General features: G+C 38.4%; 1 protein-coding gene across 2 annotated transcripts; it reads right to left on the bottom strand.

Annotated features, from left to right (window-relative positions):
- Positions 1-7907: 7907 nt before the first annotated feature.
- On the bottom strand, positions 7908-19035 carry LOC122873390 (excitatory amino acid transporter 3-like). Of its 2 annotated transcripts, XM_044190040.1 has the most exons (15): positions 18645-19035; positions 18481-18547; positions 18225-18335; positions 13866-14006; positions 13600-13692; positions 11621-11744; positions 11192-11234; positions 11043-11105; positions 10736-10917; positions 10303-10413; positions 10048-10170; positions 9757-9948; positions 8630-8764; positions 8412-8528; positions 7908-8192 (listed from the first exon to the last, which is right to left on the bottom strand). In XM_044190040.1, exons 3-15 carry the CDS (start codon positions 18328-18330, stop codon positions 8063-8065), a joined length of 1560 nt encoding a protein of 519 aa, XP_044045975.1. In that variant the 5' UTR covers positions 18331-18335; positions 18481-18547; positions 18645-19035; the 3' UTR covers positions 7908-8062. The 2 variants fall into 2 exon arrangements, with proteins under 2 accessions (XP_044045975.1, XP_044045976.1); XM_044190041.1 differs by having other exon boundaries at positions 18210-18335; positions 18481-19029.
- Between the last annotated feature and the right edge of the window lie 160 nt (positions 19036-19195).

Below are 19195 nucleotides of genomic sequence, written 5' to 3'. Positions count from 1 at the left end.
ATCACTACACCTCATGGAAAGATCCAGAATATGAATATATGTTATATTGCTCGATCCAAGATGTCTTCTACTTCACAGAGAAGTCCAATCTCACATGGCTATGATTTGCCGTCACACTAAGAGAGGCATGTCGCAGGCCAAGTCCCAGTGAAAAGAGAAAAAGGCTCAGGTGTGAAAGCAATAAAGAGGAGAAGACATGAACAGACGGCACCTCTTTTAGACATTTCTGCTTGTCACTCATGAATAAACCATTGGAGATTCAGTGGCTAACAGTGAGGATGGATTTTCTGAGATACAATAAAACATACAATGCACAAGCAAGGATAGAAAAAACTATGAACCTTATGGAAACATCTTCTTGTGTCAAAAACCAAAAGAAACAATTCAAACTTAATTGAATCTAAATCAGAAGACACTTTTTTTTGATGCAAATGGTTTTGAAATTAATGTTTGACCCCCACAAACACACACACACACAAGACAATCTCCTAAAACAGAAATAATGCTTAGCATGTGCATGAATCCCTCACAGTCCAGGCAATATAACTAACACATCACTCCCTCACACGGCCCAGTGGAGATTTCAATCTGCCGTAATGGGAGTGTGTGTCTGCTTCAGTCAAGTTAATTGGCACGAGTGTGCCACAGCTTATGGCAATTCACAACACCCTCCCTCTCTAACTCAAGTGCTCCATCACTACCTTTCTGTCTCATACAGGCAGGTTCAGGCTACTAAATAAAAGTGCCAAGATGACGCCTGTCATATTTATATATTTATAGTCAGGACACACTGTTTGGTGGGACCAATATATCAACATATTACACAGAGGAAGAGTTACACCGTTAGGGCTCTATACTTGTTGGTTTTTAAACTATTAATCCAGATAAGGTCTGCTGAGTGTGCATGTTGGAAAGATTGCTGAGCCTGCAGCAAACAGCCTCCCTTCCCATTCATAAACACACACTCACACATACACACTCACACCTGGGTGAGTGTGCTAATGTTAGCCAATGAACAGCTCCAGTGGAGGATTGTCATTCTCTCAGCAGCAGCCTTGTCACAGATTGAATCTTTACATTGCTTTGGTTTTTCATTTGGAAGAGATAACCTCAGATACACACAAATACATAAACCTTCCACCACATGTACAGAAATACAAGACTCAAAAATGACAAGAACAGGAGGCCTACTGACAGGTTGGACACCGAGTATACTGCAGGAAATATATGTAGAAGGCTTATATTTAATAATCAACTCTCAAACAAGCATCCTAAAAATCCTTCAAATGCAGAAATCTAGACTTAAAAAACAGAAAATCTAGCTACTCTGACTAAACGCAGGGAGTGAAACTCATCTCTAACCTAGTATGAGTCAACTTAACCAACACGAATGTCTGCCTGTCTCTTAAAGGGCACTTTTTAGTATCACACTTCCTTCGAATTGGGGGACAGGCCAGAGATATCCTGACTTTTAGTCTGTGGTATGGGTAAAGCTCCAAAAATGTAGGATCCTACATTTCCCATTTCAGTTATAAATTTGTAATCTCTTAGCCCAAACTGAGATAAACCCTGATGACGTCACTGTGGCCCCATTTACACTTGGTATTAACATGCAATCTGTATCTGGATACATTATCTGGATAATGACATCCAATCCATGGGTCTTACAGATTGCATTTTAATGCCACGTGTAAATGGGGTATATGACATCATCAGGGGTTATTTTCTCAGGGTCCTCTTTTACAGGCTGAGTAGTAGCACTCCTCATGACCAGTAAACTGACCTTTCCTGTATATGTAAAATATACAGCAGCAGATAAATATGCAGCCCAAGAGCAGGTGAGCGGGTGAGGTTGAGGGTGGATCTGATGCATGAGGATAGAAATAGAGCAGACAGCAAGAAGGCAGGGAACAAACAGGGGTGTGCATCAAAGAAGGGTGTGTAAAAATGAGCCAGTAGAGTCCATAAGAGTTATATGGGGGAATGTTTTGAGTGCAAACCAGAAGCAACTGCTTGGCACTGGATGATGGGTTTCTAAAATCCCACTAAGATCCTGAAAAGAAGTCACTATGGGTTCACGAGTACTAATGTAATGGTGGTGTGCAGGGCAGACTGTTCCAGGGAAAAGAGTCGCTCCATCTTCTTGAGAGTGTATCTGAGTTAGAGGTGCACAAGATATGTAAACCTCAGCCTGAGGGCTTGAGGCTGGGAAAGAAGATTTGAGCATAGTAATGGTAGGTGTGGGATGTTGTGATAGGGTAAAAGAAACTGGAATAAGAAGCAGATAGAGTCAAGGACTATGCCTGCAGAAATCCAGTGCTCTCCTCCACATACCTAATAAGTGGAGTCATGCAGCTCAAACACAAAACATCAGACCCAAGGGTGTCAGTTCACCAGACCCTGCATCTTATGTTGTCTGTCAACACCAAACTTGCCAATCTGGGCATTAAATGAATGGTATAGCTGTAGGGTTCAGTTGCAATTGGTGAGTATGAGGAAGAACTCACTGGTGTCCTGCCAAACCTCTATGTTCAAACCTCCCATACATAGTGCTTGAACTAAAAAAATAAGTGATGCAAATATTATATAAATCTGTTAGAGTTGTTGTTGTAACAGGTAGTGCAGGACACAATCAATATTGTAATAATACAAGTCCAAAGAAAAAGCATTGACGTAGACAAGCAGGCAAAGGCACACACATTCACGCAAACGTCTGGTTTTGGAGTTTGTGTTCAGTCATTTCCTGTTTTATTTTGAAATAGTCTCCTTCTCTCAAGTGTCTTTTAGTTTTGCTTCCTGTCTTTGATTGTTTTCACCTGTGTCTTGATCAGTTTCACCTGTGTCTCGTTGCCGCCCTAACCCAAGTGTATTTAAGTCCTTCCTTTGTTCCACTGTCAGCTTGTCGTTGTATCTCTGTCAATTACCGTGGTTTCGTGTACCTGTGAGTTCTGGATTCTTTGTTTCCTTTGTACCTTGCCTGTCTGTGGATTTTGCCTGCTCACTGTTGCACTTGTTTTTCTGTTTTAGACTGCTTACCTGCTGAGAGTTGCTTTTGGCCTGCCAATTCAGTGTAAGCTGTTTTTGTTTGGTTGGTTTTTTTAGTTAATAAATTATTGATCTGCCCCAGCTCTACCCGCTGGTCTGCGTTTGGGTCTTATTCCATTGAATTCCTTGTTTCCCGGCTTGATTAATTATAACACGCACAGACATACACAGAAGGGCAACAGGTGTAATATGTCACAGTCATCAAAGCCCCAGAGCTTTTACCCTGAAGTTAGTCCTCCTCCTGTGCTCTTATATCATCACATTAATCTAGGTTTGTTTGTGAGTGCATGTGCATCCAAATGTGGCTTCTTATGCAACACATGTACATGCGTGAAATTCTCTGTGACCTATTCTGGGAGTCTAATAATTTTCTGCAAAAGTGCATGCTATAGTTTCATGAGACTTAGTCATTCATTATTCCTTGAAATGAATCTATCTTCTTTACTGGCACTGGATCTGTTTAAAATAATCAGTTGAACATCAGCTAATGATTCAGTTCAACCCATCACTACAGCTCTGTATGTGAGGGCTAGTGTAAAGGTTGATACACATACTCAAGAATTTGTCCAGAACATGAACTTGTGCTTCTATGGCACACTACAGGTGGAATTTTACCCACACATTCCCATAGATGCAGCTATGATTAACAGTTTATATTTCCTCTCTCATTACTTGTTGTATGCTTGAACTATAGCTTCCTAGAAATTAAAACAGACTCAATTCTGGAGAAGGTATAGGACTGTGTGGATGGATATTATGTGGTAATGCATATACTGTATCATCTTTACCACTAGATGGCAGTAGTTACCTAATGACTGAAACGGTGGGTTCTGTTAATGTTATAGCCCCACAGTCTGAAGCCTGAAATGTTACAGTCTGATGGTTCTGAAATGACAAACAAATGAACAATGATGAAAAATGTTCAGACACCGTGTGTGTGTGTGTGTTTGTGCATCAGCATCCTACTGCTTTCTGTAACACTCCTAGTGAGAGGGGGGGCAAAATGAGCAGCAGGGCCCTTATTAACCCACTATTCCTTTCATTCCTGTGCATTGTGTGCAGTATTACCATTCTAGAATATTACATGGCCCCAGGTTCACTGTGTGGTAATTAGATTAACACATATAAACATATGCACCATGTAAGGACAGTATCAGCTGAAATAATAATTTGAGATTAGGTATTAATGCAAGACCCCCCTTTAAATTGTTTATAAAGTAAAGTTGATATTGTGCTTAAGTGTGCACATTCCCAAACAAACCCAATTTAGTAAATCAAACTGTTGATTTACTAAATCAAGTTGCACCATTAAAATTTGAGGAATATCTTAGCTAGTGAAGACTTATAGTCATGTAAGTATAAATCGGTTACAAGAAACATTTGTCCAATCAAAAGCAACCAACAGTGTAAACAGGAAGTCACTGTAGCTTCACAAGCTGTAGCATCATTTCCAGAAAAGTTTTATGGGGGCAAATAATATATTAAACATAACTGCCAATCCTTTGTAAATGTAGGTATAACTTTATTATGCTTACATGTAGAAATATGTACATTTCAGAATTAGTAGCATTCATGCAATTTAGAATGATGGGGAAAATATACAATTATGCTAGCATTGATCTAGCTGACCTTATTTGGTTATTTAGAGAAACATTGGCATATTTTGTCATTTCAGGTTTGTTGTGTTATTTTTGTGAAATGTAACTTAAAATCTTTCCAATTTGCATCAACAAGCATTTTATTAAGTGTCCAGTCAGATAAGCGGGTCATATATCAGCAAGTTAGCAACATTAGCTTTGTCAGTTGGTTCAGTTAGCTATGCAACAGTTACACCTGGCAGTTACTGGGTGTAAATATTATAAGAACTAGTTTGTGCGGTGCAACATGTTTTAGTGATGTGTAAATCTCCACTTGGTAAGTTTGAACTTATGAGGAGCTGGTGCAACTGGTTCCTGGGGCAGTTGTCTGCTTGGCCCGGTTGGTAATCCAGTCATGTGAAAGTTGAGCAAAGACTGGAAGTCCATATAATTAACAGTGAAAACACAAGTAAATGTAAAGGAGCTCTCACAATCACTCTGTCTCTATGATTTGAAGCTCGCTGGCCGCACCATACAGGCCTGTCTATATTGCATCGGAGGGCAAGTGCAGTTAAAGTCCAAAGTGAGTGGTGAAGTAATGTGCTACTTAAAACCAAGTGACACTCCATCTTCATAACGGACCAAGAGCGATCACCATCGCCTGTTCTTTTCCTTCAACTGAACCTTGAGAATGGGGGACATAATGGTGCAAATGAGATGACAGTGGGACTGCAGAGGACAACAGCCCACCTCGTGATATGAACAGCACTGCAGCGACAATGTCTGCAGTCCATCTGGCACAGCACATGGTTACACTTATGTCAAAGAGATATTTATAAATAGAGTCAGTCACATCCTTTGGTAGGTTGTTTCCTCTAGTGTATATGAATTTGCTCTTTTTAGAGTCTGTGATCTCAATAGAAGAATTGTTTCAATGTTTTAGTGCAACTCCTCAGAAATCATTTCTCAAACACATTTACACCACAGAGGGGCGAGTTTTATCTACCACAGTTACTGAACATGGACCAGGAAGACGTCAGAGAGGGACAACAGGAAGCTTTGACAGTAATGCGATGTGCTCGGGCAGAGGGAGAGGTGGATCTGGAGGAAGAGACAGAGGGAGGACTGAGACAACATGCTGCTTGTGAGGACGTCACAGCAGAGACATGCAGGGGACGGTTGCACCGTGCCAAATGATGCTTTTGTGTATTAGAAGGACAAATATCAGATGAAATGCTGTGACCAGATAAACAGGAGTGTTTGAGTGGCCAGTGCAATGATGGAGGGGATTTACATTTAATTTTAGTTTTTAATTTCTAAATAGTTCTTAATTTACATTATGTTGTATTGGGGCATTTGTTTTTACTGTATGTTTTTGTATTTTCTGTTTTACATTACTGTCACATAAGGTTCTTATTGTGACGTAAAGAGACACAATTTTAATGTCTTCTGTTACGCTGACAGTTCCTTAGACATTTGCCGTACTTGATGAAGGTATTTACTTTTGACACACGAGTTAAATGTTTTGAGTGACGGCCTTTTGCAAGACAAATGAAGTGTTGTGCTGCTCAGCATAAAAGTATGTGGTGATTGCTCTTAATGTTTTGAGAACTGTGTGTGTGTGTTTCAGACAATGAGCTTAAGCCACTGAGGAAAAACTGTAATGGGATTCTATATGTGTGTCACAGTAATAAAAAACTAATTGAATTGCAAAATTGAAGCACAGAAAAGTCTCAATACAACAAATTCATGTAAATTGGGAACCATTTAGAAATGAAAAACAAATTCAACAAACAAAATGTTTAACCAAAAAGATAAACTATGTTTATGGCTATTTCTTTTCAAAGTCAACTCCATGCTACACATGCTTGGGCTCTCTGTGGTGGCCACTGGTCTGAACCTGGACCTGGAGCCACTCGACCAGATTTGCAGCTGTGTCTGCAAGGAACTCAGTCCACCGTCACTCTGGGTCTGGTCTTCACGGAGCCCATCGACATGTGGTCTCTTGGTCTGGTTGCTGCAGAACTCACTCTGGGCTACACGCTTTCCCCAAATCAGACAGATCCTGAACTTCACCCAGAAATATACAGAATGTTTATTTTTTTAGATTAAAATATGAAAATATTCTTATGTAACAATGACATGTAACCCTCTGGGTAGTATTTTATTCTCATTCCACTGAAATTTACCTTCAGTTGTCTGACACATAACAGCATCAAAAATGTGATCTTAACTGGCACTACTGTCTTATATCATTTGTGAAGTGATTTAATGTAAAATCCGAGTATAACTGTGCATTAAACAAATGTTTTGAACATTTTTAAAGGTCAAATTGTCCACTGCCAAAAATTTAAAATAGAAATAGAAGAATCATTTCAACCTCTAACTGACGAACTGCGTCACACCATAATGCAATAAATCACATCACACTTACTGCTAATGGAACCAGTCAACCACTTCTCTTTTTTTCCTGATATTTATTGAAAAACAAAATGTCAATTTTCATTTCAAAAACGATTGTACATCCAGGCCGATACGATTGTATCTACAAAAATACTAAAGATCAATTTGATCACAAATAAATCAAATTTAAAACACTCAACCAACACCAACAGGCTTATCTAAAGGAACAAAGTGCAAATGTGACAGCAAATAAATTAAATAACAAATCAAAGACAGAGTAATAGTCATTTTTGTCTGATGCACAAACATAAAATACAAAATGCAGAAATGTGATAGCACATACATGAAATAAAATAAATGAATGCCATAGCACTAACTTTAATGTTTTTAGCACTTGAGAATTATTTTTAAAGTCAATGAATCAATAAAGTCAACATATAATTGCCAATGGCTTATTTAAGAGTACAGTGACAAAATCAAAATGCAAAATATGTTATAAATGTGACCACAAATAAATTAACAAATCAAAGAGATACAATCTGGCACTCAAGATTTTTTTTTAAAGTCAACCTGTTCATGCTGCTAATGCACTAAATAAAATACTAAATGAGACAAATTTGATTCCAAACTAATCAAATCAACAAATCATAGCCAACAGGCTTATATAAAAGTACATTTCTAAAATCAAAATGCAGAAAATGTGACAGCAAATAAATGAAATAATATCAAAAAGAAATTATGTTTTGACACTCTGGAATTCTTGTCAAAGTCAGCCATGTTTCTGCTGCTGATGCTCAGACCTTGTTCACGCTGAGATGAGGCTACACATACGTTAGCTGCCGTCTTCGAGTGAATGCCTTTCTATAGTGTGTTCTATTGTACATCTAGCTCACTAGAATTATATCTACATAAACTACAAAATAGGATATGAATAGAAATAATTGCTAACAGGCTTATTTTAAAGTACAAAATGCAAAACAAATGTTATAGATAGCAAATAAATGAAATAAGTCAGCCCTGTTCATGGTGAGCTGAGGCTACATATGCTTGGTCTTCGGCTGCTGTCTTGTAGCAGTTGACTGTTTGCTGTGTTGAGGGACTCGGCTGTTGGTATGGACCTGGACCTGGAAATCCTCACTATCAGTGTCGAACTCTGTTATCCAATCACTGAATGACACATAGATGCAAATCAGAGTATTATAATCTTCATGTAAATGATTGTGTAGCTGTGAGCTTCATTCCACTCACATACTCTGATAATCTGCTACCAGAAACAATGATGTGACTTCTTCATTTATCCATGTACTGGGTTAAAATAATCTAATATTTGCTGATGTTGCCTTTAATGCTGTAAAAAAAAAACACTATGACCAACTAAAATTTCACCTCGCCATGTCCTGTCCTTGCTCGTCCATTTCTTCCAGTTCTTTCCTTGATAGATGCTCAACAAGCGCCACGCCAATGCAGTCGCCCAGGACGTTGACAGCAGTGTTGCCGCGATCTCTGAAAGGCACACACCACAGAGCTGAGGATATGTGCTTCTTCACACTGTGTTGTTTGGTATCAGGTGGGGTAATCCCTGCCAAAACACAGGTTAAACTTACAGCAGCCATTCTATAACCAACAAAAGGGAAGCGTCCCTCGCAGGAATCCCTATGACTGTCAAAATGAAGAGGGTGGTGACTGTTCCTGTAGCTGGGATCCCTGCTTCTCCTACGCTGGATACTAATACTGTCGCACTGCAGGGGAAACACAGAGCCACGTCAGTGAGCACCAGAGTGGACTGCTGAAGACACAACAATATTAAACAGCACCATGTATTTCTTTTTAAGTCATCAGCTCTTAAAGATCCCTTATTGTATACTCTTTTCATGATGCCTAAAATTCCCCAGATTGTTGGTTTGGACAGGGGCAAAGTATGTCCGCTCACCAAAATGCAACATGTGGCATCATGGGACATGTGAAGTAATGGCTGGAGGCAGAGAGGAAGGCCCTGCATGTATTCAACTTTGACACGAAACAGTACCACGTCCTATATTGAGCCAGAGTTTCTAAAACATACTAGAGAATTTGTGCTAAACACAACAATTTTCTGTTTTTAAAATCTGGCAATATTTGGTTCATACAAAAGAACCACAGTCCACAACACCAACAGAGCGACATATGTGGGTTGTAAGTGCAGTGAGGGATCTACAGATTGTGACTTGCTAACATATGGCAGGTCATGGCAGCTTGAGAACAGCACCTGCACCTACCAATAACCTGCTTATGCGCACTAAAACTGTCAGACATCATAGCCACAAAGCTGAATGGACGTACAGTTTATTGTGTATTGATGTGTAAAAAGGGTTCAGTAGGGAACTGGAGGCAACACCAGAGACTGAAAGCCCCAGCTGCTGCTAGACAAAGCAAAACAAACCATGAAGGACAGACATGGATAAAGCTTCAATAGTGAGACTACTATCAGCTACTTCCTCTACACTGATGACACAATACTGTATGCCAGCAATGCCTGAGATATCAACTCACTGATCCAGTTTTTTTTTTACAGTATAGGAAGAACCATATACTGGAATGATTGTGGCACTCTATAATACAGTAAGAATAACACGTATCATTTTAATATTACTGCTTGAACTAAAATAAGTGTGCTACTTGCACAGAATTGAACCCCAGCTCTTAATAACAAGAAACAGAACAGAGTCAGTGAGAAAATATGATTGCGACTTACCCAAGGGTAATTAACTGGCTCCAGTTCAGACTGATGCTGTTGAGTTGGGCAATGAAAACTGCCGCAGCCACTTCATAAAGCGCTGTTCCGTCCATGTTCATATTGATCCCAATCGGCAGCATGAAACGAGTGATTCTTCTGTCAATCATGTTTACTTGCTCACAACATCGCACAGTCAGCGAGGCTGCATGGCTTTGAGACACATTGCATGCCTTGTTAGTTCTTAAATATCGATATATTCTCTATATCTAAATCCTCTCTCTGTCACACAGAAAAATCTAATTCTCTTACCTGCGTGAGATTAGCATGGACCTCAGTAAGGCAGGAGAAACCCCCTTAATGACAGGAAAGGGGTTTCGTCTCACACACAGGAGATAGATCAGTGGCAGAAATACTCCTCCATGGATGATGAGCCTGAAAAAGAGCAAAAACTACACGACTACTGACTAAACTATACCATAGCAAACAGAATTACTGACAACAGCAAATAGAGTTTGCATTCACAATGCGACTGCAATAGTGCTAAAAGTGGAAAAGAGAACACACCCACAAACGACCACTGCTATGAACTTTCCAAGTTTGACGACAGTCCCCCAGTTGTCCCCAACCTCAACAATATAGCTTGCAGTCATAAACAACACTGCGATTGGCAAGAAGCTGGAAAGGAAACAACAGAATGAACAATTATAGGAATACTTCATTGACTTAGTTAATGGAAAATGTTCACACAGATGAAACAGTTACTATTACAACATGAGTCAAAAAGAAACCAGTTATATTTTTGACAGTGCAGGAGATAGAAGAAATCAAAGCATGTTAACAGTTAATCAAGTGTATACTGTACAATGTTTACTGTCTTTCTGTAAATAATTTATAAAATATGGAAGTATGGAATGGTCTCATTCTAGATTCAACATTTTTATCATCTACACAGAGGTTGAGATTTTCTTCCAGAACATAACGTGGTGTTTCACCTTACCCTATTATCATTCGAATCACATGTTTGAAGGCGTCGTTGATGGCGATTAGGATATCCACAAAGAGTTTCCCTCTTTCTCCCATGCTCCTGAGGGCCAGTCCAAAAATAATAGACCAGATAATCAGGCCCACAGAATTGAGTCCATCAACATGTTTACCCACCAGACGCACTTCTGTGCTTTTCTGAAACGAGATGAGAAACTCAGTGAGAGCAACGGTCTGATAGCAACTTCATGTATCAACAATTACCAACATGAATGTAAACTTCACAAAAGAATCTCTATAGTGACAAAGGGAAACATGTTTACCATTTCCAGGCTAAAATTTTGATCAGCTTCTTCAATTTCAAACTCCACCTTCCGAGTCTTGTACTAAAGATAAGAGAAAAATCCCATCTTGAATATTACATTGTCTCCTTCAGGGGCAGTATATCGCATACCTGAGTAATTAAACATACCTGTTGAAAGCTAGCCCGAACCAGATTTTGTGGCACCATGTTCCTGTAAAGGGTAAAGAAAAACTAAACTAAATCTACCATCATGAAACTGACGACTAAAAATCAGCTTGTAAATGTTGATGAATCTGAAAAGAAATGCAGTAATCATGATGTGATGATGTGAATTTTTGCCTGTTTACCTAAATTTGTACCACACCTCACATACATTATTTATGCTTAAGAAAACTGATGAATACAATTCACTGATTGAATACAATTCTAAAAGGAAAAAGTGATTTGAATTATTTGATTAAATTATCCAGCATTTTCTGAAATGTTACAGACTGACCCAAAAACCTTGCTGAACCGGAAACTGAAACCTAAACATGTAGAGAAATCAGTAGTGGTAAGAATCAGGATGGGCTGTCAGAATATACACTTTCTTCTCACCTTATTAGATCCAACAAGGCATCGACTGTGGAGAAGGTTTCATCATCATCATCATCATCGTCTGTCACAACTTTACCAGCATTATGACCGAGCCCGGGCTTTATCAACAGTACCAATATTAATCCTACAACACATAATCCAGGGGTGAACACAGGAAGCAAATACATGTGTTCTATAGCTGTTCCATATGGCCTTATACAACACTATCCTTTACTATACTATATAATAGCTAGATTAAAATATCACACTACACACACTATAACTACAACTGCAAATGCAGAAACACATGACTTTTAGTATTATGTCAGTGTCAAAGTTGTTGGGTAAAAGCTCCACTTAAGCCCACTGCACACCAATCAAACATTCTCCAACAACAGGAAACATTCTAATGTTGGCAGTTGTCTTAGAATGTGTTTTTAAAACTAACTGCCCATGGCACACTGATCAAACAAATCCAAACAAAATAGTTGACCAAATCTAACAGGTCAAACAGCTGACTTCAAAAACGACCTCAACCTTTGAAACTGAAGGCCTCCTCTTCACATAACTTTTCAGGAAACGCAGGCCTTCAGTGAACCACACATGCCTTGCTGTCAGTGTATGTCTAATGTTTAAGTAATAAGTAACTCATGACTCATGAAGAAAGTGGTCAGTATGATCGATTCACAGATATTCATGAACTAATCAATACCTAATGATTCATTAATGTAGGTAGCTCCTCAGTCATTCCTCATTTGTTAACTAATCATTAGCTACTCTAAAATTTGTTTAGGAATTACTCATTAACTAAAGGTTCACTAGCAGATGGTTTCTCATTCGTTCCCTGGTAACTGCTCAAAATTGTTTGTCCCTTATTGTGAAGTGTTACCACTTTATTATTAATATTTGATCATAATATATGTTGTAGCGAATCTTTCACTCGAATGTTATGTAACATTAACTGTTAACCATTATTTGTAGCGTTTTTGTCATTAGCTTATTTAGGTTGCAACAATCTTGTACAGTTCACCACACTGAGCAATTTTCCGTTGATTTGACGTCTAAGAGACGTTTAAATGGTACATAGCCGTCTCGTCTAAAATGTGGTTGAATTTGGTTCAGTAGACGTCTAACCATAGCCTAGCCATCAATTAGACGGCTACTGAACGATTTTATTACAAAATTACCTCACTCAACACAACAACAATTACACAGCTGGTCCAGTGAGTTTACCACTAATACTGGGCATGTGCGAGCTGCGTTGCTATGGATACACGTACTATATGTGTACCGTCGGGGTAATTGTCCGTTTGAAAGCATGGCAAACTGACCAAACTTCATCAAACACGGACAAACAGGAAATGAACATGTCGAATCTGACCAAACATCTCCAAACAATTCCAAACAAGGACAGTCAGTCATGGCACACCAAACAAACATCTGTGTTTGTCTGTGTTCGTTGGAGAATGTTTGATTGGTGTGCCATGGCCTTAACACTGGATTTCAAGGCTCTACAGGGGGTAAACCCTGACTTATTCACTCTCCTGTTACTGCAGCACAACACCATGAATGAAGAATAAAAAAACTGCCTTTTAGCTGAAATGAAAAAACAAAACATGTCACCTGGTGAAAAAAACCCCAAACAAAACAATCTGTATGGATAGATATCACTAAGGGAGAAAATGCTTTTTTTGTAATTTGGGTGTACTGTTGCTTTAATATAGAATATTAAAACGATAGGATTCTGACTTGAAGCATAAAAAGATGCTAATTATGTGTTTGTATGAAGAAATGTGCTAAGACTAATGCAGTCTAATACAACAGTCCTGCAATAAATCCTACCATCATGAAGTTTATAATGTTCAGTTTGTGTTTAAACTCTGAGGTGAGAGTTGTTGATTCAGCTGTATGGACATTTTGGAGGCTGTAGTTTAATTAGACTGCATTAGGTTTAGCTCGGTGGACCTTTTAAACTGGCAACTGAGTGTATATTCTCTTACCTGTAGTAACAGACAGAAGAGTGGTTGAGAAAAAGTATACTGCTGCACGTACAGTGATTTTTCTGGAGGTGCCAGCACTCAGACTAGAAATTTCTATTAAAAATAAAAACACGACTTGAGGTCTTAAGACTGAAGGTTAGAGCATCAGTAAAATCATTTCTTTGTTTTACAGCATTGTATTGTGATGTAAAGTTAGTGCAAGACAGTTACTGTACATCTCAAGTGAGCTTAGGTGTGTTATTTTGAGAGATACACCTGTGGCGTACCTGATATCACACTTGACACAATGAAAGGAACGGTAACCATATGAAGCATCCGCAGGAGTACTTCTCCTGGAAAGCCAACATAGGCTTTGTCAATGTCCGACAGAGGGACGTAGGTCTTCAGAATCATGCCCAAAGCAATGCCTGTGAGACAGTCACACAGAAATATTAGAACTTCAATACAGAAAAAGGGTCTAAAATCACTGAGAACAGAGATGTAACAGGAGCAAAACAAACCAAAAACAATACAATACAATTTAGGGTAAACATCCCTATTAAGCCCACCAAATCTGCTTTTCAGACATTTTTAATATATACTGCCACAATTTAAGGGGGAAAAAAATTTAGTTAAAATGAAAGTCTAATCTCTCATTTGAAGTGTCAATAATTCATTTACAGCAATTTCTAATGTTTTTATTGTTTAATTTTTCAAAATGTGTCAAAAGTCTGGCATGGCCTTAATGAGTACTTAACGTACCCTTTAAGCCCATGGGTGTTCCAAATAAGCCCACTTCATAATAATAATAAAACTTTATTTATAGAGCACAAAGTGCTTCACAACAAGAAAAATAAAATAACACAGTGAATGACGAAATATAAAGAAATAAAACACATGAAATACAGAAAAGCAATAAAATAAACAGTATAACAAACAGCCAGTTCAGGTAAAATCAGGATATGCTTTCAGATAAAAATGTGTTTTGAGACGAGATTTAAACGAAGACACTGACTCAGACAACCTAATTTCTTCGGGCAAGTTGTTCCAGAGCCTCGGGGCCCTGATAGCAAAAGCTCTGTCCCCCTTAGTTTTTATCCTGGACTCAGGAGCAGACAGGAGACCCCTGCCCGAAGATCTCAAACTACGTGAAGGTTCATCTTCACTTCATGATTTGTTGATAAATAAATATATATATTTATTTAAAATCTAACAATACAAACTTTTCTATTCAAATCTGTAATCTCTTAGATCTCAAAAGCTATTTTGATTTTGTCTCCACTCCTATCCTATGGCCTGTAAATGGCATTTGAAATAGGCATGACCAGCCTTTTTGCTGTGTTGTTAACAGAAAAAGCTAAACTTACAACATATGTTCTTTGGAATGTAGCCAAGAAACTATTTAGAAACTATAGTGGAAATTACTCCTTAATACTTCATCTTTCATTATGTGTTGTCTTGTTGTCTGTATCTCTATACTATGGTGTGCTGTTGGCATTTGAAACTAGCCAAAATATATCTGAATTATGGAGCTGATTCATCAGGTGAGGTCAAAATTAGGGAGAAAAATGGTTCAAAGGTCAAACGGGAGAAAATCCCAATTGAAACACAGTAAAGGGGGCTTAATAGCAGCAGGTGGGCTTAAAGGGAACAACAGTAAATTTATGGTTAAAAGACAGAATATTTTATTCTACGCACATGACATTAAAAAAAAACTATATGAAATAAATCTATAAATGGTGCACTAACATAACAGTTAATGAAACATGAAATGTATAATTTGATCATGCAGAGAAGTTTTTAGCTATACTCATTTACATCCACAGTGTGATTTTTTTGCTAGCATCCCCTTTAAGCCCACCAGGTAAAAATGTTAATTAAAAACTAAATAAAGATAAACATACACATTTATTATTTAACAGTATAATAATATAAACTGCATACAAAAATGTAAACTATTATGCTTATCATGCTTTATGTCAATGCAATGAACCATACTATGCAGCTCCTGTATTGATGCAGCATTTGGTCTGCTTGCTTGCATGCTAAAACTCTTATTTTGATTTCAAAAGAAACAATATTTCTAATTCAAGTAAGATTATAGCATATGTCTTATTTTAAACACTAATCACTTCCATTTAGGTAACAAATGAGTACTTAATATGCCAAAAACGTTTTCTTTTGAGGGTAGGCCTGTTGCGATAATTACGTTATCGACTTATTGTACCATATATGGACATGACCTTGACCATTTTTGTTGACCTCAATAGTTGCGTTTACATGCGTGTTTGTTTACATAAGAATGTCACCAACATTTTGCCCAACATGATGCCAGAATAATTAGGAGGGTTTTCCCTACCATTATAAGACTCGGGGCGCAGCGCTTAAATGTTTTTTCACAGCGCCGAATGAACAGAAAAAACTATGCTGAGACACATTTTGCTGTCATTTCTGGTCGCGCTGCTTCTGTCCTCTCGTTGGCTGCTCTCTGTGTGGAGTCTGACCATGGGCGGGGCTCCTCTCTCCACGCACACCAACTTGGCGACGTTCTCGCTAGATTTAGCAACTTTTCAGACCCTCTTAACGACTTTATTTCTAAAAAGCGACAAATTTAGCGACCTATTCAGACCATCAGGGAAATATATTCATATATTATATTGCTATTCATTCCCATGCATGCTGCTCAGAGTAATCGCAGTCCTCGGCTCTTCTGCCAACAGCGCCGGGGTCTCTCCTCTTGCGCCGTGTGCAGACAGTCAGTAGGTGCAGCAGGTTTGAGCTTCTCTCTCTCTCCAAATAGTTCGTTTGATCTTCTCCCTCCCTTAGTTTTTAATCAACTTTTTTCCTTTAGATATACAATGTCCCTGTAGTGAGTTTGTGATTATTTGGCTAAAGATTTCTCTATCTCTCCCTTGCTGCAACCGACTGAACCCAGATGCTTTATGCAAATAATGTGATGGAATGTGATGCAAATGCCCTTAAAATGACAATAATATTGTTTATCACATTTATTGCTGGGACAATATATCGTCCTACAAACGTAGTTATCGTGACAGGCCTATCTGAAGTTGCAAGTGGGCTTATATGGTACGTGGGCTTAATAGGGACGTTTACCCTACTATATTTCAGACCGTGAGATAGATAGATCCATACAGTCACAATGTAACATCACAATAAAAGAAAAAAAACAACAACAAAAAGAAACTTGTCAGCAACACCTGCTCTCAAATTGCACAAATAGATTTGATCTATATAATGCTGTTCTCTATCATATACAATCTACACATACATTTATACAAAGGTTCCTAATCAATGCCTAACAAAGGTATGGAAAGCAAAGTGAACCATAAACATCTCAGAAATGTAGTGTACCATCCAACAGACACGTTACAAAAATGCCTGCTGAGGCTACAATGAACCCCTTGGTGAGGCAACAATTGTAGCCTCAGCAGGTGACAATTGTAACGTGTCGGATGGTACACTACATTTCTGAGATGTTTATGGTCCACTTGGCTTTCCATACCAATGGGTCCAGTTATGATGATGAATATATGACTAGCACTAGAGCATCTTGGCACACACAATAAAATCCTCATGGTAGCATTATAGGTGACTGCACAGTGCTCTTATACCGCCATAAAAACAGGTAAGCAGTACAGAGGGACATGCAGTAAGACCTGAACAGCTGAACCTTCACATCAGCTGAGCACATGTGAAAATGACTACTAGTTAGCTTACTTTGTTCAACCAACGGTCCAAAAAAGAAAGTTAGAAACATTTCAAAATGGCAAGTTCTCCACGATTTAATTTCACATACCTGCATCATATGTGCAGAGTTTTGTGTCTGTAGAAAGAATAGTTGACTAGGTGATACACGTGATTTTCCATGATCGTTTGTCACTGATAATCACATCGATTAAGGAAAATCAAAACCATCTTGTTTTGGGTCGTTTAATGTGGCTCCTCTGTTAGAGTAAATGCAATGATTTAAACTGTCCACTAGATGGTGCTGTTTAACCTGGTCTGATAGATACAGCATCCAATTACAGGATGAAAAAGATGCACCTAAAGAGGTTGCCCTGTTAACAGGAGGATGTGGTATTTTCATTTAATTTTTGTACAGAACATTGCCTCAGACGTGCATCTGTCTATACTGTGTCTATATGCACCTTACCTTTAGGTTGCCTTACTTTTGCAAAATGTAAAATGGTGTCAGCCAAGATTTATTTGTGATTTAGGTTATCTAGCTTAAGCAGGACAGGACTTTTAGTCAGGACTGGGACATTAATTAGCTAGGTTAATATAACCTATCAACTCTAGCTAATACATGTACGTCCTGATAAATACACCAGTGTTAACCTATAATTTAAATAGTTCAAATTTGTTTCCCTAAAAAATATTTGTAATATTAGTTATATTAGTTCTCATTTCAGTCACTAACAATGTCGAGACAAAAAGTCTAAGGTTAGAGAAATCTAAAGTTAATGCTGTCCAGTCAGCAAATTAAAGCTAGCTAGCTAACGTTAACGTTATCGCTAGTAGCTGGCTTTAACAGTTAGCGTTAACGTTAGCTAGACAGTTCTTCAGTTAGAGCAAGTAGCTAGCCTTCATTTTTGTTTAAAATCACTCACCTAGTCTTCACTTACCCAGTGCAACCGCTATCAGGTTGAAAACTGTTACCATACTCCTGACCCGGATAATGAAACCCCAGCACCTGCTGCAACAGCCATGGTCTTGATCCTCCATGTTCATGCAGTCTAAAAGAAAACAAACTCACACAACTCATCTTGCGTTATGTTAGTTTAACAGCTAAATCTAGCGTGTCCAAAGTACTATTAAAATGAGTCAACGAATATGATGTTTATAAGTAGACTATACAGATTATTTTGAGTCAATACTCACAAAAATAAAGAAAGTTCAGTAATAAGATCTTCTATTTTGGTAAGTTGGGCACTCAGTCTCTGTTCTCCTGTTTTGGTTCAAAGTAACGTTAAATCGACAATCGTTGGTGATAGAACGATATGACTCGCGATTTACGAAAGTAAACATAATATCAGATCCCCGACCTGTCGCGATAAATAAATAACAGTCAGTGTGGGACACACATTACAACTCTGTCAACTGGCGGCAGAATTGATAGAAGGCACACACTGTGTGAGAACAGGAGTAGTAAACGATAGACTTTGAGTGAGGGCAAACTGTTGGTGTGATTTAAGATGGGACCGCTCCAGGATCAGCACTCCAGACGGGTCGCTGTCCCTTCACTTGCCTCTGATTATGATAAGATCATCCAGCCACGGAGAGTCAGTGTCATCATGTAAACTATTCCACCTGCTACTGGCACAGCAGCTAAGAACTCTGTTGCCTCTTGACTGTCCTGTGATGGGTCAGGTAAAGAGTGAACTATTTTGTCAATGAAACATTACACTACTTTTCCCAGTGGAAGCCATAGAACACACACTCAGGCAATGATATTAATGTATCATTTGACTTTTCTCCTAAAACAGACACAAATGGTTTTTGTCCACAAAGTTTGAAAAAGATTGATATACTTTGATCAGTCACATCCTGCTACTGACAAGGGGCTTTGTACAGTTTCTCTTCAATAAATGAATAT

This window comes from Siniperca chuatsi, linkage group LG3, assembly GCF_020085105.1.
Source record: "Siniperca chuatsi isolate FFG_IHB_CAS linkage group LG3, ASM2008510v1, whole genome shotgun sequence".
NCBI lineage: Eukaryota > Metazoa > Chordata > Actinopteri > Centrarchiformes > Sinipercidae > Siniperca > Siniperca chuatsi.
The sequence above is the reverse complement of the archived record's forward strand: the minus strand, read 5'-3'. Positions and strand labels throughout refer to the sequence as shown.

Excerpts from the sequence above, each read along its gene's own strand:
- LOC122873390 (XM_044190040.1), bottom strand. The coding sequence starts at position 18,330 with ATGAACATGGAGGATCAAGACCATGGCTGTTGCAGCAGGTGCTGGGGT. Across the intron at positions 11,106-11,191 it reads TTCGGGCTAGCTTTCAACAG|TACAAGACTCGGAAGGTGGA; the intron begins GTATGTTTAATT and ends TCTTATCTTTAG. Across the intron at positions 10,918-11,042 it reads AAAATTTTAGCCTGGAAATG|AAAAGCACAGAAGTGCGTCT; the intron begins GTAAACATGTTT and ends ATCTCGTTTCAG.